Source organism: Pleurodeles waltl, chromosome 1_2 (genome assembly GCF_031143425.1).
Source record: "Pleurodeles waltl isolate 20211129_DDA chromosome 1_2, aPleWal1.hap1.20221129, whole genome shotgun sequence".
Classification (NCBI taxonomy): Eukaryota; Metazoa; Chordata; class Amphibia; order Caudata; family Salamandridae; genus Pleurodeles; species Pleurodeles waltl.
This window is the reverse complement of record NC_090437.1, coordinates 1,337,286,960-1,337,313,966: the sequence shown is the minus strand read 5'-3', so window position 1 is coordinate 1,337,313,966 and position 27,007 is coordinate 1,337,286,960. Positions and strand designations below refer to the sequence as shown.

The 27,007-nt window shown below is 43.9% G+C and overlaps 1 protein-coding gene across 1 annotated transcript in view; it reads left to right on the top strand.

The window, feature by feature from the left end:
* LOC138257190 (probable E3 ubiquitin-protein ligase HERC1) overlaps positions 1 to 27,007 on the top strand; it is an 805,868-nt gene that overhangs the window by 286,738 nt on the left and 492,123 nt on the right. Inside the window, exons 22-24 of the mRNA XM_069205891.1 lie at positions 7,573 to 7,876; positions 11,225 to 11,312; positions 22,743 to 22,791. Coding sequence (XP_069061992.1) covers positions 7,573 to 7,876; positions 11,225 to 11,312; positions 22,743 to 22,791 — 441 coding nt within the window. The remainder of the gene's footprint in view (positions 1 to 7,572; positions 7,877 to 11,224; positions 11,313 to 22,742; positions 22,792 to 27,007) is intronic.

Sequence of the window (27,007 nt, the reverse complement as noted above, 5' to 3'; positions counted from 1 at the left end):
GTAATATGGCGGATGTGATATCCGTCATGTTTGTGACGGAGTAGCCCTTCCGCCACACTCTAAATCAGCCCTTCTGTATGTGCACCCCACCCTCCTCTCAGAGGAAACTCAAGCCTTACACAGAGTCACTGACTTGTATTTGCAGTATGTAATGATCTGTCCAAAGGAAATAATCAGTTCTACGTCTGTATCGGACATTTCATGGCTGCCTTTAGTACTGGGAAAAGACGTCAAAGGGCAAAACCCAATTTACATTCTATGGTGCAAAATGCCACAAAAGCCCTCCACACTGTGCATCGCCCACGATATCATACCAGAAATAAAGCATGACGTCTGGGGCACACCACCATGTAGCAATCTGCCTGTAAGAAGTGCAGTATCTCACGCTATACCCAGTTATACGAACATAGGCAGAACCATTTATTGGAGTTCAATTGCACCTGTTTTATTAGAACTAGTTACATCAAAAGCATTGTGGGTAAATATGGCACCCATTATGGTGCCTAGCCCAGACAAATGGTGAAGCATTTTGAAGTCAGTTAACATGCTCAACAGTTCAGCACTCTGTGGCAGGACAAAGAGGATGAGAAAGGCTGTTGGTATTGGGCGGTACAGTTCTTTTATTAAGGTTGTCCTTGTGGTTAGCTGCACCTAAATCACCACAGATGAATTGATGATGAGCTCTGCGATCAGAAAGACCAATTGAAAGTTAATGTCCTAACATCTACCCTTGTTTATTTCCTATAATGCACCACAAAGCATGCCTAAGAATTATTAAAAAAGGATAATAGGAAAAACATGTTGTAAGACTCAAGTGCAGTTACCACTTTGTGTAGCTTGTTTTGTTAAGTAATTTGAAGTTGTGGTGATTTCAATTTATGCAAAATAATGGCTGACTTAAAATCCAGATAAAGCATGGAGTCCCTTGGTGTAGTTAAAGTTTCTGACATCATGGTGGAGGCAGGGTGTGAGGGCGAGGGTCTTTACAACAAGTCACGTCTGTCATCGCACAAGTTAAACCTTTTAAGTAGTTTTCACTGCCATTGCTACATATCTCTTTTCACCAAGCATTTGTGTTGATATCTCTAAAGCTGCAGCATGCTAATTTACCCATACAAGACAGATGACAGTCAGGATCAAAACTGAGAAACCAAACATACTTACGTAAACTCACAAAGACAGCTCTACCCTGGAACCTGGGTGACCTGCAAAGGATACGTCTCTTCCCTTAAAATGTGGATTATTAACATTGATATGCTTAACATACTGCTAGTTCACTAAGAGTGGTGCGTGTTCTCCTCAGATCTCTTTAACATATTTTAAAATATTGCAGGGAGACTTTAAATGCTTTTAAACTGATTTCAAGATGCATAGACAGAAACAAACACTGATCCTGATTCCCAAACCTTTCATAGAATGTTTCATGCTCACATAGAAGGATTGCTCTAAGTGTGGTTACCTAATCTGAGTGGCGTCAAACCGGGTGACAAGTCTTGCGTCGAGGGCCAGAGTGCCAGGTGTAGAAATGGGTAATGACTGGTGGTCCTCCACAATGTGTGTTACTCAGTACTGCGGCTTTCTGAGAAGTAGAAGCGGCATGGTGGCCATCTCTGATCAGCCAGTTCACACTTAGAAAAAACGGAAGTACTTCGGATGTCACTATTGGGAGCCATCTTGGAGAATACTCCGTATCTATGGGCCATTCAAAGCCACGCAAAGTGATATGATTTTGTAGTCTGCGCCACGGGAGCATCACAAAATGTGACACACGAGCGGTGCGAGTGGCTTGTCAATATCCCTCTCAATTTGACAGATTGCTAAAGGCAGTAATGACATTAAACACAAGAGTGAAACAGCTATAAAACTTGACACAGACCTGCCCGGAGGGAGTTAAATGAGTTTGCGCTGAGTTAGAAGATGTTAGAGAAAGTAGGAACTGCCATATGTTTAAATCCTGTCTAAGTAGGGACCCTCCCTCTAGTCAGGGTAAGGGAGATACACAGCTCAGAGAACCCCTGCTCTCCCCCTTGGTAGCTTGGCACAAGCAGTCATGCTTACCTCAGAGGTAATGTGTAAAGTATTCGTACCAACGCACACAGTTACACAGTGAAAAACGCATAAAAGGACTCTGCACCCATTTAGAATAATAGGCAATATTTATCTAAATCAAACAAGACCATAATGCCAAAAATCCAACATACACAAGTCAAGATATGAATTTTTAAAGTAAAAAGAGTCTTAATCCATAACTTTTAGCACAAAGTACCTGGTATGCGTCAAAAATAAAGCTGCATGATTCGATTCTTTACGCACAAGTGAGGCCATGCGTCAGTTCTTTCTCTGCCAGGTAAGTGATGCATCATTTATTTCCACACAGGGAAGGGATGCGTCAATTTCAGGACAAGCAGCCTTAGGTCTGTGTAGTTATGTTGAAGATCTTGACTCAGAGTCGATGCATGGAGAATTCTGATGCTCTGTGCGAGGGGTCTGCATTGAGAACAGGTACTGCGTTGATTCTCCAGCTGCGAGGCAAGCGCTGTGTCGAATTTTCATCCATGGGACAGGTGCTGCTGCGATTTGTCTGACTCGCACACAGCAGTGCTGAGTGAATTTTTCCTCTCAGGTTTACCAGCTTCCACTTCTAAGGGTCTGGATTTGGCACCACTTAGCAAGTCAGGACTCTCAGCAGAAGAGCCCAACCATTGGCGGATGAAGTCTTTAATGTCCCTGAGAGTTCTTAACAGGAGGCAAGCTCAATCCAAGCCTTAGAGATTCTTCACAAACAAGATACACAGCAAAGTCCAGTTTTTGTCCTCTTTAAGACAGAAGCAGCAACTGAAGGCCAACACAGCAAAGCACACACAGCAAATGGGCAGTACTCCTTCTCCAGCTCTTCAGCTCTTCTCCTTGGCAGAGGTTCCTCTTATTCTAAAAGTATTCTAAACATCTGGGGATTTGGGTTCACTACTTATACTCATTTCTGCCTTTGAAGTAAACTTCAAAGGAAAGCCTCTGTTGTTCACAAGATTCTGCCTTGCTCAGGCCTGGCCCCAACACACTCCAAGGGTTGGTGACTGCAATGTGTGTGGACAGACACAGCCCTTTCAGATGCAGGTGTTAGCTCCTCCCTCCCTACTCTAGCCCAGGATGATTCATCAGGATATGCAGGACACACCTCAGCTCCCTTTTTGTTACTGTCTAGAGGGAATTCACAAACAGCGCAAATGGCAGTCTGACACAGACGTGGATTCCACAGGCAGGTAGAGGCACATAATGGTTAAGCAAGAAAATGCCCACTTTCTAAAAGTGGCATTTTCAAACAGACAATCTAAGAACCAACTCTACCAAAAGATGTATTTTTAAATTGTGAGTTCAGAGACCCCAAACTCCATATCTCTATCTACTCCCAATGGGAAACTACAATTACAGGATATTTAAAGGCAATCCCCATGTTAACCTATGGGAGAGATAGGCCTTGCTATAGTGAAAACCAAATTTGGCAGTATTTCACCATTGGGCCATGTAAAACACACCAATACTTGTCTTACCTTTCACAAACACTGCACCCTGTCCCTGGGGCTACCTAGTGCCTACCTTAGGGGTGACTTAAATGTAGTAAAAGGAAAGATTTGGGCCTATCAAGTGGAGACACTTGCCAGGTCAAATTAGCAGTGCAAGACTGCTCAAACAGGCACTGCAGTGGCAGGTCTGCGATATGTTTACAGGGCTACTCATGTGGTTGGCATAATCAGTGCTGCAGGCCCACTAGTAGCATTTGATTTGCAGGCCCTGGGCACCTCTAGTGCACTTTACTAGGGACTTACTAGTAAATCACATATGCCAATCTAGGATAACCAATCATAATCACAATTTATACAGGGAGCACTTGCGTATTTTGCAGAAGTGATAAAGTGCCCCAAGTACGCAAAACCAGCAAAAACAAAGTCCAGCACACAGCCAAAAATAAAGGAAACAGAGGGAAAAAGACAAGAGTAACCATGCCAAGGATGCCAGATCTAACACATTACAACAGTAAAGTGATGTGGCCCAGAGAATGCAATGAATCGTCAACTATGTTAGATGTAAAAAAGATACTTGCCAGCCTTGAGGGCACCAAATGAAAGAGCAAAGCAGGCAGCCTAGATTCTTGGATGTTGGACACTTTTGGGAGAGCTAGAGAGGTGATTAAGGGAAAATGCTTTCTCTTGTTGCCGGCTGAATGCACCAAAATGCCACAGAAGAACTGTTATAGTGACAAAGAACAAGAGGTTTATATTTTGGAGCCCAAAAGACATAAAGAATTTGTTGGTCTTCTTGGTGGGGAAGACGGTCCCTGCTGTCACCTAACAAGGGAGCTTGTTGACTTGAAGGTCATCTTCCATGGTCTTTGTATAGATAGATACCACTCAAAGTGAAAGTGGTTGCTTATAAGGCCGACCAGTAAAGCACTGAGGAACACCACTGGATCCTGTTGCTGGTGCACACCATCTTCAAAACCAGCTGTATTATTTCCAAAGCCATCACAACTTGCACCCCTGCCTGCCTGTCTGACAAGGTCACCATTGACGGCAGCACTCACCACACCTGTAGGCAGGACACCATCAGACTGAAGTGAAAAAAGTGTACAAAATTAAAAACACAACATTCTTTTCCATCTGTGGATCTAAGATCTGGAACAACATCTCTGTATACATCAAGGTCATCCCCAAACATGCTCCAGCTCTAAAGATCTGAAGAGACACCTGTTTAAAGAACAGTACATCATAACGCAGAGGCAGCCTACAAACCAGCTACCTCTGAAATCAGTTTTTAATTGTGTCCTTGCCTTTCAGATGGTACAGTGAGCCACTATCTTTTGCCTAAGCTCATACTACATAAATGCCACTTTGAGGGTTGTCAAGCTCCTTCCCTTCCCCTTGCCAGGCAGGATGGCATCTATGCATTTCAAATCAAGGGAACTGCTTTTGCCTTTTTTTTTTTTTTTTTGCCCTTCTTAATCTTATGTTGTAGCTTTGGGAGTGCTGACAGCAAATGTTGCACCTGGTTTTGAAGATGGTGCAAGATGGCAAGTGGGAACCAGTGAATTTCCATCAGGGTGGTGCTGATGTGATCATATTTCTTCAGACTCTTGATGAGGCATGTCACAGTGTTCAGCATGCCTTTCAGGGTGGCCAGTGTGGAATCTGGTAGGCCAAGGAGCAGGGTGATGCCTCCATCCAATGGTATAAAAGATCATTTGTAAATTGTTGATGATATAAAACATTATTACACCACAAACTGGAGGCCGGTTTCTCCTTGAGTGGATAGTTCATGAAATCTTATTTTTAGATCTTGTTAACTTTTTATTCATATCCAAGGGAATTGGACATCTTGGACGCATCTCAACGACCTGGACTTTGCAAATGACGTGGCCCTACTCACCCATACCCATCTGCAAATGCAAAGAAGACCAACAAGGTGGCAGCCACATCAGCACAATTAGGCCTCAACATTCAGAGGGGAAAAAACAAGATCCTGGCTAACATGGCCAGCACAACTGCATTCACGCTTCCAGACGATACAGTGGAAGATGTTGAGGCTATCACCTACTTGGGCAGTGTCACAGACAAGCAGGACGGCACAGGTTCTCATGTCAAGGCAAGAGTCAGCAAAGAAAGGGCTGCCAACATTGTCCTAAAGAAGAGCTGGAGCTCAAGGACCTAATGCTGCAAACCAAGATCAGGCTTTTTAACACTAAAATAAAATCGGTCCTTCGGGATGGAGCAGAAACTTGGAGAACAACAGTGACCACCAAAAGCAAAGTCCAGATGTTCATCAACACCTGCCTGAGGAAAATCCTTCAAATCTGCTAGCCAAACACCATTGGAAACAATGACCTATGGCAACAGAATTTTCAACTCCCTGCTCATGAGGAAATTGTGGAAAGATGTTGGGGTTGGATAGGTCTGCAAGCCCACATCAAACATCACCAGACAAGCTCTGACTTGGAACCCTCAAGGGAAAAGGACAACAGGAAGGCCAAGAAACACCTGGCGCCGAGGCTTTGAGGCTGACTGCAAGGAGATGGGTTACACCTGGAGTAAAGATTGAAAGAAAAGCCCAGGGCAGAGTGACGGGAGAGTCCTGGTGGGTGGCCTATACCCAGGAGAAGTAGTAGGCATGAGTAAGTAAGCAATGAGAATTTATTGCTTGACATCTTGTTATGAGAACCAACAGTCAATAAACAAAGGATATACATTTTTTAACAGCTACAGCTGGCACATGTTTTGCAAAAGACCACTTTTTCAAGGCTGTGAAATGACTTGCTAGAAATTTGTTAATGTTTAAATATCAATATGTAATAGGTTTTAACTATCTTTTACTTTAAGGGCCTGATTATGAGCTAAGGCAGTATTTATCGCCCCAGATAAGTACAGATGCCATGGGGTACGTTATTTATTGGGTGCAATAAATAACACCTATTACGAGTTCATGGTGAATAACATGCAGATTTTGGTGTTTAATGCACCAAAATCCATGTGTGCAGTAAATACCATATATTTTCTTGTATTAAATTTCAGCAGGTTTGACCTGCCGAGATTTAAGGAAAGTTGAGATATTTAATGCATCCGATATGTTTTGGTTGGGTAAGTAAAGTCAAACTCGTAATTCGGTACCTGGAATATTACAAGGAACTTGTAATCAGGCCCCAACTGTGGAAATAAAAGTCTTTCCATGTTTCAATTTTTGACTCAAATATTGTTAGTGATTGTTTTTTTATTTTGTGTCAATTTACAGGCTTAGAAAACTGGTCTTTGTGCGAAACACACGCCGGCTGTAGCTGCTAACATACCAATATTCATTGCTGATTGACTATTGATTCTCATATCAAGATATCCAGTGATTAATTCTTTCCAATATGAGCAATAAAAACTAAACCAGAATTAAGAATGCAATTGTGTGGACTATTGTTTCAAGGTGAAACTCACCTCCAGTTTTCTGTGTAATGATGGTATGAACATGTCACTACACCAGAGGGTAACAGGTGCTTAAAGAGTTTTACCAGCAGCCAGTTTTCTTTTTTTCCTAACTACATAATTTGAACTTTGTTTTTTGTTATTATGTATATGTCTCTAGTTTATGATAAAGCAATAACAAATATAAATTCAGTTTAAAAAACTGCAACAAAATATCATTATTTAAAAATATATATGATTAAATTAGTATTCACAGAACAAAAAGTGGGTATATTAGCTGACTACTGTAATACACCCAAAACACGTCATAGAGCAATGACTTGTGAGAGATGGCTGCTTTGCTAATGTAGAAGTGTAGCTATTGTGATCTTGCCAGGTTGTTTTGGAATACATAAGCCCCATATCAAACAATTTTATTAAGGGTGATGACAATTATTGTTTATCTGTAGAACTCCCACTGAGGTTTACTGTGAGTGAAATTCATGGCCAGCCTGTAGAATCATTGGTGAATCTAATGTCCAGTCAATTTATCTGCCAGACATGTGCTCACAGTGAACCATCTGCCAGGTAGACCTGCACTTCTGTACAATATTAACACACTCTGCTTTCCTCCTAGCATTGCTTCAGTCTTTCTTCTCCTCACGGGCCGCGGCAAAGTTCCTGAAGAACGAGATTGCCTATGAGTCAATGGGGATGGGACCTTCCAGCCTGGCCCACAGCAGCATCGCTCGCTCGATCACATCAGAAGGCCTGGGGCCAGGGTCAGCGTTGCTGAATGATCAGAGCAGATCTACTCTGTCAGGTCCCTTCTTAGCTGCATGTAAGGCTGTGATCTCCATCTGTGCCTTTCTGATCCTCGGGGTGAAAAGTGTTGGTCCTGAGAGGGAAGACATGACTTCAGACGTGGACTTTGAGAACAGGTAGGACACCCCTTCTGTTGTCCTGCCACACTGACCTCTCTGTAAGAACATAAGCACTTCTCGGATGCTTCCTATGCGGTGTCTGTGCAGTTGTGTCTCTTATCCATGATACTCTAAGGCTCAGTTTAACAGTCCACAGTTGGCTTTATATCACCAAAGAGCTTCATGGATTGAGGTGCCTAAATCACCCATTGATTCTCATTTTGTTTGACATTTGACTGTTTTTCACTTATAAAAATGAAACTTGGCGAGTGGAACTTTTGAATTAATCTCAGCCAGTGGCTCTTACTCGGACTGCGTTTCTGTCCGCTGCTTTTCTTACCATTATGTCACTCTGGGCAGAGACCAGCCATATGCAAATGAGTCTTAGTCCTTCCTGCTCCAGAGTGTTATTAATATAGCTAAAGGCCTGATTTAGAACTCAGCGGACAGGACACTCTGTCAAAATGGTGACGTATATTCTGTCCACCAAAATCTGAATCCCATTATGTCCTTTGGGTTTTAGTTTTCACTGAACGGTATAACAATCACCATGGTGATGGAGTAACCCGTCTGCCAAGTTCAAAATCAGACCCTAAGTTATCTCATCGCTAGAGTAGATGTACTGAATGCCGAACAGCCGGACCAAGTCACCCACAGACAAGTACGCAAGCAACCCAGGACCATTTCAGCCTAGTTGGGACTTATCAGTGAGGTATTGCTTGAGTCCAACAGCACAGAGAACATGAGACCTTGTCTGGTTAATCACGTAGCACCCAAGGCGTCACATTTAGGTAAAAACAAAAACTGATGACTGGAACCTGTGAAATAATTTCAAAAACTGATAATTCCTCAGGACCAGAATCCAATCCGTTTTAGACAATTAATCACTCATACGTTAAAAAAAAACGAAGGCTTGATCCCGCCAGGCCAGGTTACCTGGATGAAATAACAATAGACTGGAATGAGGCTCTGAATAATTACCAGTGGGTGAGTTTACTTCAAGCAGTTGGCAGTTCTGGTTTGCTTATTCCTATTCATTCCTGATTTGCACAAGACTAGTGTCTGTCTTGAGTAGCACGTTGGGCAAAAAAATCAATAGACTGGAATACCACTGACTAATTAATAGTGGTTGACATTAATTCAAATATTTGAACTATCAGCTTTTTCCCTTTCTAATGTCTAATTTGGTATTGTGGGGTGATGTCAAATCAGGAGGAAACAGGTCACATTCAGAGGAAAGCTATGAACTAAAAAAAAGAAAGTCTGGGTTTGTAGGACATAAGGTCAGAGGAAGAGAGCAATATCTGTCAAGAAAGCATTGGCTAAGTGCTTCTGTGGAGAATAGTACAAGTGGATAGTAAAGTCCATGCTGGAGGAGGTCAGGTCTTGTAGGAAGAAACAGTCAGATCTTAGGTTTTGATTGAATTTGATTCCAGAGGCTTTGAGACCACTACGGGTGAGTAGTGGCTTTACAATTTCTGATTGATTGATTAGATATTGTCGGTAGCTGTACAAAACTAATTCTACCTTGGATAAATGTAAGGCCTGATTCAAGATCCTAGGGTCTTCTGAGTGGTAAAATGGTGAACAAAAGTGAGGTATAGAACAAATAAGTCAGATGAAGTGGACAACATAAAGTTAGAAACAAGAAAGTGGAGTTTAGGTGCACAAGATGAAGTTAGACATCTCAAGCACAAGCTCATAGACAAACGTTATTGATCAATTAGCAGTTAATGCACACTGTGATACAAATAATGCTCTGAAATGGCCATAGCCATTGATTGCCTTTATGTGGGGTCCATCGGGAAGAGTGCTGTACATTAGGCTATTTTATATGCACCAGCTTAAGCCTGATATATCTGGGGATTCACCCGAAGGAATTAATCAATGTTGGCAGACCCTCAGTGTTGGTCAGATCTTGAATGTTGGGGGAGACCTATAATAGTAACCCATGAAGTGGGAAGTGCTCACCAAGACTTGAATGGATGGTGCTGAGTGTGGCTTGTGAATCTGAGTGACATCAAACAGAGTGAATTTTATGATATTTTATGCTATGTTGCCCTATATACTGCAAACGTCTGCTTAGGCTACCATCCACCAAGTATGCATGTGTAAAGTTAGACCTGGGGTGGAGAGATCAGAGTAGGTGTAAAGCGGCCAGGTCAGATGGTGGGTGACTAAAAGGTAGTTACTATTAGAAACAGCCCTATCAATGACTCAAGGACATTGAGCATCTAGGGCCAGATGTAGCAAATTTGGAAAATTCGCAAGTCGCAATTTCCAGTGCAGAACGGTGTCTCAGACACCGTCTGCGACTCGCTATGGGGTCGCAATGACCCACCTCATTAATATTCATGAGGTGGGTCGCAAATTGCGGCCCCATAGCGAGTCTAGGCACTCGCAAACATGGAGGCCTGCTGTCGTCAGCAGACCTCCATGTTCGTGACTGCTTTATCAATAAAGCAGTTTTTTTTTTTAAGTGTAGCCCGTTTTCCTTAAAGGAAAACGAGCTGCACTTAAAAAAAAAAAAAAAACCTTTAGTTTCGGTATTTTTTCAGGGCAGGTAGTGGTCCCTTGGACCACTACCTGCCCTGAAAAAATAATTTTGGGTCCATTCACAAAGTGGAAGGGGTCCCATGAGGACCCCTTCCAATTTGCGAGTGGGTTACCATCCACTTGAAGTGGATGGTGACTGCGATACCCTTTGCGACCGCATATGCGGTCGCAAATGGTATTGCATTCCACTCCGAATCGCAAATAGGAAGGGAACACCCCTTCCTATTTGCGATTCTGAAATGCATATTGCGAGTCGGTCCCGACTCGCAATATGCATTTCTGCATAGGGAAATGCGTTTAGCGAGTCGCAAACGGCAATTTTTGCCGTTTGCGACTCGCTAAACGTTTCCTGCATCTGGCCCACAGTCCCTTATATATCTTTAACTTTCATTACTTATTTTTTTAATATCTTGTAGTGGAGCAGGGATCTGTCATAGTCTGTGATGCTCCCGAGCTAGCCCCATTTAGTGATATCATTATGGGATGCATTTACACAAAAGGATGCTAGATTAGAAGCATTTGCATATTTTATGAGAAGAACACATTTTTCATGGTCACCGCCCTTCACGATCGTGGTTGGGCAGCACTGATCTACCTGCCCTCAATTCATAATTGCACCTTGATGGGTAAAAATCAACTAAGAGAGAGGAGAGGGAGGTGATTGTGGATAGTACCACAACCTCGAACACCCATATCTCCACCAAACTCCCTTGCCTTATCTCTCTCTTTCTCTTTTTCCTCTTGGCTAAAACATCTCTGTGTACATATAAAATTACTAACTTTTTATATCTCGATTCTATTAAACTGTAGGTGGGTGGAGCTTACTGTTAAACTCTCGTTGGGGATTGGGCATGAATCCCATGAGGAAGCAGATTCTGGAGTTCTAACCAATCAGGAGGTAAGTGTACCCTAAAAACTAAGCAAAGAAAATATTAAGGGAACATCAAGATCAAAGCATATGCTGCAATGTGCTGCCAAGAGTTCCTTCATCCCCATTTCTTCTTCTCTTCACCGATCCCTTGCTCTGGCCTTCCGAACTCCTGGTTCCTTACCATGGATCTAATAGTTGCTTCCTGTCCATGGTGTGCTGTCACCAGCATGGATTTCTCATCAGATGTCAGCTGAATCATAAAGGCTCACCAGTGTATTGCCTTGGTTGATCTTGGCAGCTCATTGCTAATTTATTACAGACTGTTAAGAAAACTTTCAAATTTTTCCTGTTGCTATTCTCAATGTTGTCCCTAACTTCTACAGTACTATCCCAAGAAATGTACCTTGCCCCAACACATTGATCTGCACCTTCAGAGGCATTGATCCTGGTTGAACTACAGACCTGTATTTGATGCACGCTCACTCTTTCCAACCACCATAGCCTGGGAGGTAGTTAAACTGTACACTAGTTTCACTGTAGTCAGACACAGGAGTGAACCCTTACCTCACCTGGAACTAGTATGATTAGCACAGGTATGTGTGGTACATTATTTCAGACTCCATAGAGTGGACAAACTCTTATGTACTTGACTTCTAGAAAGGTTTGTGGTAGGTTCACCAGTCCAAGCTCAAGTGCAGTGTCTGAGGTACATGGGTAGTACGTTCACTGAACCACCGGAATAGGGATCCAGGATGTGTGTCCATGCCCGTTCATTTTTCAAGTACAGCTTGTAGACAACATGGAATGACTGCTTCGTGGTGTGGGTCATCCCATGCCCACAATGTTCTTACTGTAAGACTGACGTAATAAAAGATTCGGGGCCTGATTTAGAACTCTTAGGCTGGATTACTCTGTCACAATGGTCACGGATATCCTGTCCACCAAAATCTAAATTTCATTATAATCTATGGGATTTAGATTTCAGCAAACGTGATATCCGTCACCGTTGTGAGGAAGTAACCGGTCCACTGAGTTCTAAATCAGGCCCCCATGTTCTCAATTAAGAAAATATCAGTGGAGGAGGAACTCATTTCTACACCTCTTAAGAGCACTGAAGGAGAAATGATCAAAAGCAAAGCAGTGTCTCAAGGCATGAGCTGACAAGTACAAGGTAAGACCGGCGAAGAACCATTTGCGGTTTAAGGTTCCTAAAGGAATCCTTTAGAGGACTATCCTTTCCATTGGTACCCAGTAAGGGCCATCTCTTATAAAGGAGAAAGACCTTTTGGCTGCATACATACTTTCACATTTGCCTCCATCCTAAGGACAAACAGTACCTCAGGGTCATGATGAATTAGCAGCATTACCACCTACACGTTCTTCCATTTAGCCTCACGTCAGCCTTGTGAATATTCACCAAAACACATCCTTTCTTGTAGACCTTTGAATGTTTAACTTAACTTTATTTCATAAGCCTACACATCCTGAAAAATGTAAATACTAAGCAATAATGAATTGCTGTCACTAGCCCATGTGAATCAAAGTTGTAAGCTTTTTTCTGTTTCAGTGAGCTTACATTAACATGAAGGCCCTGCATGTCACACAGAAGAACATACAGTTATTGTCACAGTTAGAATGATTTATAAGTACTCCTGAGTCCCTCATGTGAAAGAGACCTGTTTAGTCTACTAGTAACAAAGAGTGCTTTGACAAGCAGTGCAACGGCAAGTTGTAATACAGATAAAAAATACCTTGATACAGTGGCAATACCCATGTAAGAGTGCATCATGAAACCTTTTTTTGATCTTTATTTTTGCACAGAAAATGGTTAGAATAGCTGGTTGAAAGACTTAACAGGGGAGTAGAGGATATCAGGTTAAAAGACTTCCACTGAAGAATGGAACTCTGTTTAAGTGTATTGCCTCACTATGGAAAGATTTCAGGTTAAGTGTGAGGACGATGTTCTTCTTCAGCATACTATGCTTTCTTTAGATTCTATAATTTTGGAATAGCCAGACCTCAGGCTTGGGCCCCAGAAACTCTTTGATCTGTAATATGGAGTCACCTGGCTCAGGGCAGGCAACCACTTATGTCCCAGGTTGTCTTCGCCAGGTGTGATGCTATTGCAGTACATAAACATCTAACCCATTTATGGTCTAAAGGACAAGCACCACTTCAAATTCAATTCCTGGAGCAGAGGCACTCCAAAGTACTGTACCATGTGTTCACGTCACAGCAGGACGTGTGGAAGGTCCATCACCATTTGGCCTCAAGGGGAAACATCCATTGCGGAGCAACAAAAGTAGAACCAAAATAAAAATGACCAGGACCAGGAATAACACAAGTGGTATGCCTCCAAATACACTGGAAACCAAAGAGTGCAAAAAGTATGGTATCTCTCAAAATACAGTGTGGAACGTGCTCACAAAGCCAGACCCAATCGCTTTAAAAAGATGTACTACTCCTGCCGTATTTGAAGCATTAATTATTCAGTGAAAATTGAAGATCATAAGCTTCTCGAGTTTCTCAAACAGATGTTAATGTCATGTCCATTTGGAACATTAAGGCTTTCAATCGGATTAACTTACAAAGTTAAAGTTAAAATACAAATGGACAAGGCACTAGGTAACTTCCCTAACCGTGTGTGTGGGTGAAAATAACACATTATTACATCAAGTCCCGACCCTGGAAACTCACCACATATGGGACACCTGGTTTCATATCACAACAAACGTGGGCATTCAGGATCAAATAACTTCCATTTGAAAGCAATCAGAACCCTGGCCTGAATCAAGGAGACTGGGATGCCCACAAATATAACACTAAATTAGACATGGAAGCATTGCACGCCCCATGAAGTGTCACTGCTTTGCAAATGAATTAATGGCCAAACTAAGTTTCACATTCATTTCCACTAAGGAAGGCTTCAGTTTTGCCACTCAAACATCTGTAAACGAAAGCCAAAAAACAAGTTTTGTGAACAAACTCTCCCCCATAGCTTTATATCTTCATATTTTCCTACTTGGAAATGTTTCAGACAAGATGTAAAATGAAATGTAGAGGCTGGTAATTAAATAAATCCATGTATTAATCACACAGCAGATGGTGTTTCAGCTACAGAGTAGGGCAACTTTTCCTAAAAGCTTTGTTTTCAGCATTGTATAAGTTGCATCTTTTTCCACTGTCAGTCTTTGTGTGCTTGGAAAATTATAAGGCAAAAATAAACTCTGTTGGGTTCGGATAAAACCACAGTCCACGGTTTGATTTCAAAACCTGCAATGTCCAAATAGGTTGCATAATCGATATTAATTGATTTTGCCCATGCTGGAGAAAATAGATTTTTTAAAATTCTCTGTGATATCAAATCCAGATGATGCAATATTATTCAAAGAATAAATGTGAGTCGACAATGGAGTCATGCCATTATCCACAACAGCCAATGCCTTTTCTAAATGGGACCTGTCAATTTCTCTCAAGCGTTCAGCAGCTTCTTGTTAGAAATTTTCCAAATCTCATTATAAAAGGTATATAAGAACATTTAGAACATGGTGGTCTAGGACCCAACAAGAAATCTTGTAAATCCATGTCATGGAGAGGAGAGATAGGTGTTCCTTTACTGCAGATAAGGTTGAATGCTGTGCCCATTGCTGGACTAACTTTCCTAGTGCCCTACACCATAGGTGGTAACTACTGCTGAGTGTAGTGCATGTACGGGGGCTGGTATGCTAGCTTTGAAATATGAAACGGAGTTTACAAAAAATGTGCATTACAACCATTAGTGTCGACTGGCCACACTAACCATTCATCCGGACCTGACATTTAAGAGTTAAATGTTCCATTCTGTATCATATCATTTAGCCGTTCTTTTGTAAAATTTGTAAAATGTTGCCAGTAGTTAAAACTTGCATTAGAGAGAATACTAGGTATGTTAATTTATTTAATTTTAGCCAGACCCAGGCAAGTGGTTGTTGCACTGTTTTGTTCAAAAAGATCATTTGCCAAGGGATCAGACAAGCTCTAAATAAAGCATCAATGCCCTAGACTTGCCAGTGTTGTGTTCAAATCGACTTCAAATAAAAAAAAATCTGTCCAATACTCATAGCCCTATAGGGTCAACTGGGAAATAAATGAGTCAGAATATATAAATTTTGTTTCGGTCAAAATAGGTTTCTTTGATGGGGAAGGGGTAAGCTTATAATGATACTGGGCCTAAAGGGTTGTGACCAGACAAATATATGCCTTTTTTTTAAATACCCGCTGGTGGTGTTGGGCAATGTTCCCATTGTGTGTAATTGAAAACTGTACGTAGAGTACCAGCTCTGTGTAAATAGTGATGAGAATAGTGATGATACCTACACAATTCACCATAATTAGCAGAATTTAAATACAAATCTTCAGTTTACAATACTGAATAAGATTCTAATTCATGTTTTTGACCGTCTTTACATCCCATTAATCGGATATCAAACCTGGAGTAATTATGTAATCCCTAGCGACCTTAAATACATAACGAATTTGTAAAGTTTCTGTCGGACCAAAAATATCAAATGGGACCTTATTCCAAGCAATTCCATCAGAGATATGTACACAAGGGACAGGTCTCTTCACCCTTTATGTGAAGAATAATGAGGCTTCAGCACCTCAGCTACCATTTGTAGAGCAAAGCATTCTGGAAGGTAATGTCCTTTCAGAAGTAAGACGAAAACTGTAGCAAATCCAATCCAAATGAATAGGAAAAGAAGTGAAATCAAAATCCAAATGTAAAACCATGGAAGAATCAGATAAGTATGTTTCAGCCAAAGAAGAAATGCACGTCCACCATTTGAAAAAAAAACATTAATATCAACAAAGTAACCAGAGGCAGTCTGTGCAAAAACAGGGACCTCATGTGGTAAAGGAGAACAGGTAGGCACTTCCAAAGGTGGGAAACAACCTAATTGTTAGAAGCTGCAGTTGAAAACTGTAGACTCCCATCTCTATCCTGAATTACCAGTAGCAGCAGAAACTAGCAGAAGTTCAGCATCTGTAGTCCCCAGGCGAGAAGAAGCCACATTTGTATTACTTAATGATCGTAGAGGGGTTTCCTGCAGGATAGTGCGAGAAGGCAGGACACAACCCAGGAGCACTTGTTGCCTACTGTGTAGAACGGGCCACATGATGTAGTTTAATCAAATCAATTGAAACAACCCCTTTGTTTCGGCAAGCAACAAGCAGTGGCAAAATCACAATTCTAGTACCTTCAATGCCAAGGACTTGCTCCAGTGCTCATTATTGTGGACCAAACTCCTCCTTATCCATTATCTTCTCTCAAACTAGATTCCCAGATTTAAGAATCCAGCCAGAAGACGCTGGTTGCTCCTTCACTTCATTAGTGGCAGAACGCTGATGTCATTTCTACGCTCATCCTGGACATCTTGTAGTTCCTTTAAGACAGAAAAACCTTCATTGATGTCAAAAGGTTATCAAGCTCTAGAACATACGTCTGTATGCCAAACAGGACCTCATAGGAGGTCCAGAAACACAAATATCTTCCAGGCAGATTATTTGAAGCTCTCTGAACTCCACACAGGTGATAGATCCAACTACAACCTGAACCTAATACTCTAGATGTTAAGGATTGCTTTAAGTCACGGTTCTTCCTTTCCACTATCATATTTCCCTCAGGATGATGGGAAGGAACAATGCAGAGCAAAATCCAGGGTCCCCATTACATTCCGGTAAGCCTTAGCGGTAAACACTGGTCCCATTGGAGTGCTGCAACTGCATATGCCCTGATAAAGAACTGCAACATTGTGGTGTTGGCAGGTTTTTATACCATCCCAATTATTCAGTTTCAAAACAATTTTCAAATTGATAAGTTACAATTGGAAAGGAAATTGTACCATGAATCAAGCGTGTGACCTGTGGTCAGTCAAAGGGAGGGTGTGGAGTAGGCTCCAGTTGTTGGTGCAAAAACCTGCTTATTATTTATACCCACTGCAAATTAAAACTAGCTCTACTTTGCTGTAGTTCTTGTTGGCAACTCTGCAAATCATTGCATACACTTCTAATAGCACAGTATCCTAATTCAGGTACAGCATATATTTTCTTTGAAAAACACACATAATATTATAAACAAGTAACAGAACATCTTTTGCATTGCTTATCTCAATATCTTTGATGAGCTGGGCAGCTATCCTTCTGGAATAAGCAAAATTGGCATGAAGACTAGTGCAGTAGTTTCACAGTTTGTGTTTGATAGCTTGTACAGGACCTGAATAGAGTTTTCCTACTCCATTGTTTTCATGGAGTTGTTCCATGTGTGCTGCAATAAATGCAATAGTTTGTTCATGAGCTATGCAGGGAAAAGGTCCTCTTTTGATTCAAAAACTGTTGTGCCCATACATACCCAGGAGATCATTACGATCCAAGAGCTCGCCTTTGCTGACCATCCCCAAAGTCAAGACCACCAAGCTGTGGTATGCCCACCTTGCTAAACAAAGACAAATGCAGTCAGAACTTTCCTTTAGGAAACTACTAAAGGCCCATGTATTCTAAACCTTAGCCAGACTTGCCTTGGTCTTGCAGGTGTGTCTATCTCAGCTCCAGGAGGCCTTTCAGAACAGCTGCACACTATATAAGATGCCACAAATAGAATAGAATAGAATGAGCCTATGCTTGACAAAGTTTGTTTAACGTATATGTGGTGACTGTAACAGCCCCAAATCTTTGGACTAGAACTGTTTTTAAATGAATCTATAATCTGAAATCTTACCCTTAATGGCATCTGCTGCGCACTGAGATGGCGACTCCTCTGACCTCTTGGTCAGTGCCTGCTCGCTCCGCTCTACGCAGCTCCACCTGTTGCTGCTGCCTCTGCTGCGAATCGAACGGAGAGCCTGCCTGACTCTTGGTTCGAGGCCTACCTCCACCCACAGGCACCCGCTTGCGCCTCATCTCTGGTAGCCTAGTGGCCAACTGTCTGTGTGTGTCTTTTGCTTTCTGTCATCTATATTCCTTCATGTCTCTTTTTCTTTTTTTTGCCTCGGTTTCCTCATTTTTCACCTTTCTTACTTTGCACCTTTTCCCTTGTCCCTGCTGCCCTGCCCCCCTGCCCCCCTCCGTGGGAGGCGCTTTCCCACCCTTCTGCCTCCCAGCTGACCGGAAGCTCCTGCCTTCCTCTTCTTAATGGTGTCTGCTGTGCGGCCGAAGGTGCATCAAATGCAGGCCCGTCTGCTCTCTTCTGCACCTGGACCGCGCCCAGCGCCACGAACCCTGCTCCTCCAACCATCCATTGCTACAACACGGAGACCCTCCATGTGCTGAACTGAGGACTCTCCACCGCCTGCCATCTCGCATCACCCAGAGACACCCACGGACCTTTTTCCTGCTTCTACTGCCACCACACCCTCACCCTACACCAAACACTGGACCCTCTTGCCAGTGGACCATCGAGCACCCACTAGACCACCTCAACTGCATCTGCATACGCTCCCCCAACAAACACACTGTTGAACTCTGGGACCTGCTAGACTCCACCCACCCAGACATTGCATTTCTCACTGAAACATGGATGAACCCAGCTTCAGCACTGAACATTGCCATCCCCAGCGACTACAAACTGCTCGGCATAGACCGGTCCTCAAATTCACCCTCAACCTGACAACCAACGCAGAAGAACACTCCCCCTCATGGAGCACCTCTATTTCCAGATCCACATCACCCCTAAGTCCACCTTCCACAGCACCCTCATCTACAGGCTACCTGGCCCCCATCCAGCCTTCAGCAACCCCATAGTCGACATCATATTTCCCCACGTACTTGCCTCCATTAACTACTTTCTCCTCTGCGACCTCAACTATCACATCGATAACTGCAATGACCACAACACCGCTTCCCTGCTCAGGAACCTCGCCACAATAGGCAATTGAAGCAACTGGTCACCTCACCAAAACACATCGCTGGACACACACTCAACTCCATTTTTCTCCGCCAGCAACAGCATCACCATCGACAACACCTCAACACTACACTGGACCGACCACCACTGCATTCATTTCTCCATCTCTAGACCTACCGTCCACCTCCGCACCCTCCACTCCTCACATAGGAAATGGAACCAGATCAAATAGGAGCTGCTCACCAACACCGTCAGCAAGTCACCTCCTCCCCTTGCCACAGATGCAAACATCTCAGCATGGCACTTCCACCTATGGATCTCCGAATGCACCAACACCCTAGGGCCATTCCAGATGACCTCAGCTAAACACAACCTCAAGAAAGCCAGCGGATTCTCCTCCACACTCCAGGACTCCATTCGTGCCTGCAGATGGCTAGAAAAAAGATGGAGAAATAGCAAGTCCCCGGAAGACCTCGCGGCCTTCAAATCCACCATCAAATCTCATCACCGCCTCATCAGATCCACTAGTAAATCTGCAATGCAGTACCGGATCAGCACCACCGCACACAACACCAAAGAGATTTTTGCTATGGTGAAAGAGTTCGCCAAAGCCCAATTGAAAACGCAAACATCCCTCCATCTCAGGAACTTTGCAACAGACTAGCTACCTTCTTCCATTGAAAAATCGAGGACATCTATGATAGCTTAGGACCTCAAGAGCCTCCAAGCCCACCAACAACCCTCCAGCTCAGATCCTCTAAACCTTCACAGATCCTGCACTGCTGGACCACCCTCACCATGGACGAGACCCACTCCATCATGAGCAGCATCCACTCTGGAGTCCCTACTGATCCCTGTCCTCATCACATTTTGAACAAAGCCAGCACCTCCATCACACCGGAGCTTCACCACATTCTTAACTGCTCCATGGAGAAGGCTAACTTCCCCGAGGACTGGAAGCATGCCGAGATCCATCTGCTCCTGAAGAAACCCACGGCCGACCCCCTGGACCTCAAGAACTATGGCCCCATCTTCTACTGCCTTTTCCAGCCAAGGCCATCGAAAAGGCCATCAACACACAGCTCCACAAACACATTTAGGATAACAACATCCTGGACATCTTCCAAGCAGGCTTCAGGAACAACCACAGCATGGAGCCCGTCCTCCTCGCTGCTATAGATGACACCTGCTCGCTTCTCAACCATGGCCAAACAGCAACCCTCACTCTACTGGACCTATCGGCCATCTTTGGCACGGTCTCTCATCACACCCTCTGCTTTAGACTCCATGCAACTGGCATCCACGGAAAGGCCCTACAGTGGTTACGCTCCTTCCTGACCAGCAGAACACAGAGAATCAGACTCCTGCTATACCTGTCAGAACCTACGAAGATCAGCTCTGGAGTACCCCAGGGCTCCTCCCTGAGCCCCACACTCTTCAACATTTACATGGCCCCGCTCACGTCCATCATCAGGGACCACAGATTGAGCATCGTCTCCTATGCTGATGACACCCAGCTGACCGAAAATCCTACAACTGCTGAGAAGAATTTCCACAACGGGATGAAAGCCATTGCCGCCTGAATGAAGGAGAGCTGCCTCAAGCTCAACTCTGGCAAGACCAAGATCCTCATCCTGGGACCCTCCACATCAGCCTGGGATGACTCCTGGTGGCCTGCTGCTCTCAGCTCCCCCCACCCCAACAAACCACACATGCAAACCCAGCTTCATCCTGGATTCATTTTTCGCCATGACCCGCCAAGTCAACTCTGTCACATCCTCCTGTGTCCATCCACTCCGAACTCTCCAGAAGATCTTCAAATGGATCCCAAATGACTGCCACAAGACTGTAACCCAAGCCCTTGTCACCAGCAGACTTGACTATGGCAACTCCCTCTACGCACCACCCAGAAGAACCTTAAGAAACTACAGCACATCCAAAACGCCTCTACCAGACTCATCCTGGATGGCCCCCTCCACAAACACATCCCCAGATACCTAAGAGATCGCCGCTGGCTCCCTGTCGAGAAAAGGATCAACTTCAAAATCCTTGTCCATGCATACAAGGCTCTCCAAGACCTAGGACCCACCTACCTCAACCACTGCATCACCTTCTACTCCCCTGCCAGACCTCTCCGCTCAACAGGCACTAGCCACCGTACCCCGTATACAGAAGACCCCGGCTGGAGGAAGATCCATGTCAGCTCACTAAAAGTACTATTATCTATAAATTTTTGTACTTTAGTTTCGTTAGCTCTCAGTTCTAGGACAAGTCTGGAAAGTGCGAATAATTCCTCTGTGGTGCCAGGGTGTTTGCAGTTCCATAAAGAAAGTAGAGTGTAATCAGGTTGCTTGATGTATTGTAGACGTAAGAAATATACAATTGTGTGGATACATACATGCATAGATTGTCTTACTTCCCTCAGATGCTAATTTTCATTAACCCATATTCATTGCACAGAAAAAGTAACATTCCTGCATTCATAAGTAGATATTAAACAAATAATTTCAGATAAATAGATTTAATTTTACTCTGTAAAGAAAACAAGAAATACATCTTCCTGAGTTTGCAAATAATAGTAACCACTATAATTATGCAGTAGGATGGAATTATTGGAAGTTAGCAGCAGACGCTGGTGCACTAGCTGCACATTACCTGGCTGTGATTCTACTGTATACATTTTAAATTGCCAACTTGGGACTGTAGCGATGCAGGTGACAGGTTCTGTAGTACTGCAGCCTAATCCTTACAAACCCAGAGTAAGAATGAATGGCCACCAACTTATACTTATATGGGAGGGAAGGGCCCAGTGTGAACTAGGTAGATCATATTGAATGGGGTGGCTGCTTTAGAAAGAGGGGTCTGTGGTAGCCTTTTAACAGTGGGCGTGTTTACTAGGTGACAGACAGACCACTGTAAGACTTACTGCCTGACTTCTTTCAGCATTGGAGGCACAGTCTCTTTCTCAGAGGATCAGCAGCTTTTCTGAATTCAGCCATGAGCCAAGATCATACCTTTATGTGCTGTCTCAATTAGTTTTTCCTCAATGACTCATTAGAAATATGTGGTCATCTGTACCCACAGTTTAGACTCCAGGAGGGTCCAGTGTGCTAAAGTGAAGTTTTAGCTATGAATTCAAATGAAATTCACAAGTTATGCTTAGGACCACAATTTGTAACTCAACAGCCACACAAAACAGACCTCGCTCACCAAATTAGGTGGTAAAATATACAAACAAGCCTTCCCATTTCCCCCCAAAGTTTTACATGTTTTGCAACCAAACCTTTTGCTTTACATTTGCTAAATAATGTTTGAAACTTTTAATGTTTGGCTAGTTTTTGAAAAAATATATTGATATCTTTGATAAAATTTAACTAAACAAGGCTGTTTCTTTCTCCTTTTTGCCTTACCTTTATCAAGGACCAATCCATTTTTGTTTGCCTGTGGCAGAAATGCTGCAGATATCATCTACTCTGCGTCACTGCAAAGGAGCTGATGTAGTGTAAAATAGCTTCTGTGTCAGAAATCCACCTGAGTCTCTAACTGGATTTAATGTTTCTCTTCTCATGTACATGAAGCCACCAGAAGCTGCTGTCCCTCCGCCCACCGTCCTGCCCTCCAGACAGGGTAAGAGGTGTTGTCCTTTGTGTGTTTAATTTCACTGTCTGTCTGAACTGGCCAGCAGGCGAACCTCCAATTCCGACCACGTGGAGCGACCTCATGTTAATGTACTGGAACTCTCAATGTCCTTTAAAATAAAATAGAAAACTGAATTTGTAACATCGTCTTTATATCACAGACCTCACATGACAACTGAGAGCTTAGTGTAATTGTTTCCATGCTTCCAGTTTGTGTATTGTGGTGGCCTTCCTCCCACACTACCTGTCAGCACATTGTGTGATGTCCTACCACACTTCCTGCCAACACGTGCGTGAAGAAATGGGGTGTATTATATGGTGTGGTTGTGCGACCTGACCATTTAATACATTTACCAGCCCCTTTAGAACCAGTAATAAACCCTTTAACTCAACCCGGGGTAGCTGTGGCTCTGGTCAGCAAGGCTTACACAATGGAACAAGTGTAACATATTTAAACAGCACCCAAACAATTGAAGAAGAAATATACACAACACTCAAGAAATCAGACAACAGTTTATAAAAAAAAATACATTTCATTTCTATGTATTTTTGGACACCACAAAAAAAAGATCCACTGGAGGGTTCTGAAGATATCGAATTTACAGGGTACAGTAAATAAACACTTTTACTCAACCAAGCAATTACAAATTCATAAAATTTTTCCCTTAAAAACTTAGGCCCAGATTTGAGATGGTATAGCGCCTCCTTGCGCCACATTAGTGTAATTTGTTTTTACAGGAATGTGGCCCAACCAGGCCAAAATCGCTGCACCAGCTTTACAAATGCATACATTGCGCCACTGTGTAGCCCCTTGCGTCAAATTATGCCTGTGCCAGGCATAATGTATGCAAGGGGGGGGACGTTCCCCCGCTAGGAGGACGAAAAAATGGCGCAAAGAAATCAAAATGATTTCTTTATGCCATTTCTTGCGGCATTTTTAACACCTGCACAGAGCAGGCGTTAAAAGGAGGCGCACCATTATTTATAATGGGCCTCAATGTGCTTCGCAGGATTAATGCCAAAAACCTTTACGCTAATCCTGCAAAGTAGAAAACTAGCGTCATGGTGCGCCGTATATTAAATACCACGCATACATGGTTGCGTTAGGTGGGCACTATGGGGCGCAAGAAAAGTGGCACTGAAGTGAATGCAGTGCCACTTTCCTTAAATCAGGCCCTTAGTGAGTAAACTGTTTGGTTAGTTGTATTGCGGAGAAAGAGTCAGTCAGGGGGACCAGCAAGGTCCACAGAAACAGTTGCTTCCACAGTTGAAGCAGACTCCAGGCAGTTCCTGCCATGTTATTCCCTTTGCAATAGATTCCTATGGAAGTGGTCCTGATGCAAGGGATGAAGGACAGTGAAGATGCTCAAGGTTTGCAATGGATTCCTATGGAAGTGGTCCTCATGCATGGGCTGAAGGACGCTGAAGGTGCTCAAGGATGCTGTGGATAAGATGCAGTCAACAGGGGTCTTCCTGCAGCTACTCCTCGGTGAATGAAGGGGGTGAGGCACTCCAGTGCATGCTTCTTTTGTCTCCTTGCCAGGCAATCATTAGTGCGTTTCCCCAGGAGGGCAGAAAGCTGTCCCAGGGACAGGCCTCTTGTGCAGCTATTTAAGGGCACAACAGATTAAAGGCAACACAGTGGTAACTTTGTAAAGGCTGCACACTGCAATGTGTTACATTATTTCGATTTAAGGGTCAGGTCGGCCTCAATGTATCAAGTTGTTTGATACCTTTGAGTATCAACTTTGGGTGCACCGTTCAGGGGTTAGAGCAGCTGAGGGATCAGTGTGTAACCTTGTACTCATCAATGGGGTGACCAGGTTTCCACAGTAAAAACGTATAGTTTCACATTTTCACACCAGAGCATGTAAAATACATGGTCTTCCTGTGAAACAGGCTGCAACCTGCCTTAGGGCTTAGTAGGCCTGCCACAGGGGTCACTTACACATATTGCAGAGGGAGGTTTGGCTTTGTCATTGCTTTAAAAGGCAAAGTTGGGCTGTCAGTTTAAGCCTGCTCTTACAGTCTGCAGTGCTAATTAGCCTATGCCAATTGGGAACTACCATTGTACATACACGATTTGGGGTCATGGCACTGAGGTCTGTTTAGCAGGTCTCTGTGACGAAAAACCAGCATCAGTAGTCAAAACACATGGGGGTTTCCATATTAATAGAGGCATTTCCTTACATGCCTTCTTCCAAATTTCCTGCTAGCGCATTATTTGTGCCTACTTGCCACACTTCCTGCTAGAACATTCTTTGCCTGCCTCCCAAACTTCCTGTTGGCACATTCTCTGTACCATCCTCCCACACATCTTGCTAGAACATTCTGTGTCCTCCTCCCAAACTTACCATCAGCACATTCTCTGTGCCTTTTTCCACACCTTCTTCCAGCACATTCTGTGCCTTCTTCCTAAACTTTCTGTGAATATATTCTGTGTGCCTTCATCTCACACTTCCTGTCAGCACATGTTGTGACTTCTTTCCAAACTTCCTGCCAACGCATTCCGTGCCTTCCTCCGAAACTTCCCGTCAGCACATATTATGTGTCTTCCTCCCACACCTCGTCAGTTCATTCTGTGTCATCCTTCCACACTTCCGGTCTTCCTCCCACACTTCTTGCCAGTACATTTTGTGACTTCCCCCTACACTACCTGCCAGCACATTCTGTGACTTTCCCGTACACTTCCTGTCATCACATTCTCTGTGCCTTCCTCCAACACTTCCTGACAGTACATTCTGTGCCTTCCTTCCACACTTCCTGCCAGCACATTATGTGGCTTCCTCCCACACATCCTGCCAGTGCATTATGCCGCTTCCTCCCCCACTTCCTGCCAGCACAATATGTGACTTCCGCCTACACTTCCTATCAGCACATTCTCTGTGCCTTCCTCCCACACTTCCTGTCTTTCTCCCCATTTCCTGCTAGCACATTCCGTGACTTCACTCTACACTTCCTGCCAGCACATTATGCGGCTTCCTTCCACACTTCCTGCCACCACATTATGCTGCTTCCTCCCACTCTTCCTGCCAGCACATTATGTGACTTCCCCCTACACTTCCTGTCAGCACATTCTCTGTGTCTTCCTCCCACACTTCCTGACAGTACATTCTGTGCCTTCTTCCCACACTTCCTGTCTTTCTCCCCCACTTCCTGCTAGCACATTCTGTGACATCACCCTACACTTCCTGCCAGCACATTATGGGGGTCATTATGACCCCGGCAGTGAGTGTAAATGTTGCAGTAGTACTGCCAAAAGGCTGGCGGTACATACAGCTACATTATGAGAATGGCAGGTACTACCGCCAGCAGCATTTTAAGTCTCCCTAACACCATGGTTTTTGTGGCATTGGCAACCCCACGAAAACCATGGCAGTAGGCCATACTGGTGACAGAGAATTCCTTCTCTGTCACTGGTAGGTGTCTCCCCCACCCCCCAACACACACTTGACACCTCCCACCCCCCTCTGATCCTCACACTCCTCCCCCACCCCATACATGCACACACCCGCAGATACACACTACGCATACACCTTATCACTGGCATACATGCATTCATACACGCATACTTCCAGACATGCTTGCACACATTCTTACACACAATCACACTGGCATGCAGACATGCACTCACATTCCCACACGCATTCACTTACACGCATACAACCATGCAAACAACACAACACACATTGACGCATCCACACACACACTCACACATTCATGCACACAACCACACACACACACCACCCCCTCCCCTGTTGGAAGCCAGGCTTACCATTGTCAAGGAGGTCTTCTGTCAGGGAACGGGAAAGGGCGCTGCTACTGCCAGCAGCACCCCCATGCCGAATCACAGGTCATGATACGGCTGGCGGTGTTCTTCTGGCATGGCGGTGCTGGTGGTAGCAGCTCCAGCTTACCACCGTCCGCCAGTATGAGCACTGTCCGGCAGTGCTCATAATATGGCGGATAGATGGTAGCCGCGGTGGCGATATGTTGGCGGCCATCACAGCGTAGGTAGGTGGTTTTTACCACCATTGTTAAAATGACCACATATGTGACTTCCTCCCACACTTCCTGTCAGCACATTCTCTGTTCCTTCCTCCCAAACTTTCTGACAGTACATTCTGTGCCTTCCTCCCACACTTCCTGTCTTTCTCCCACACTTCTTGCCAGCACATTATGCAGCTTCCTCCCACACTTCCTGC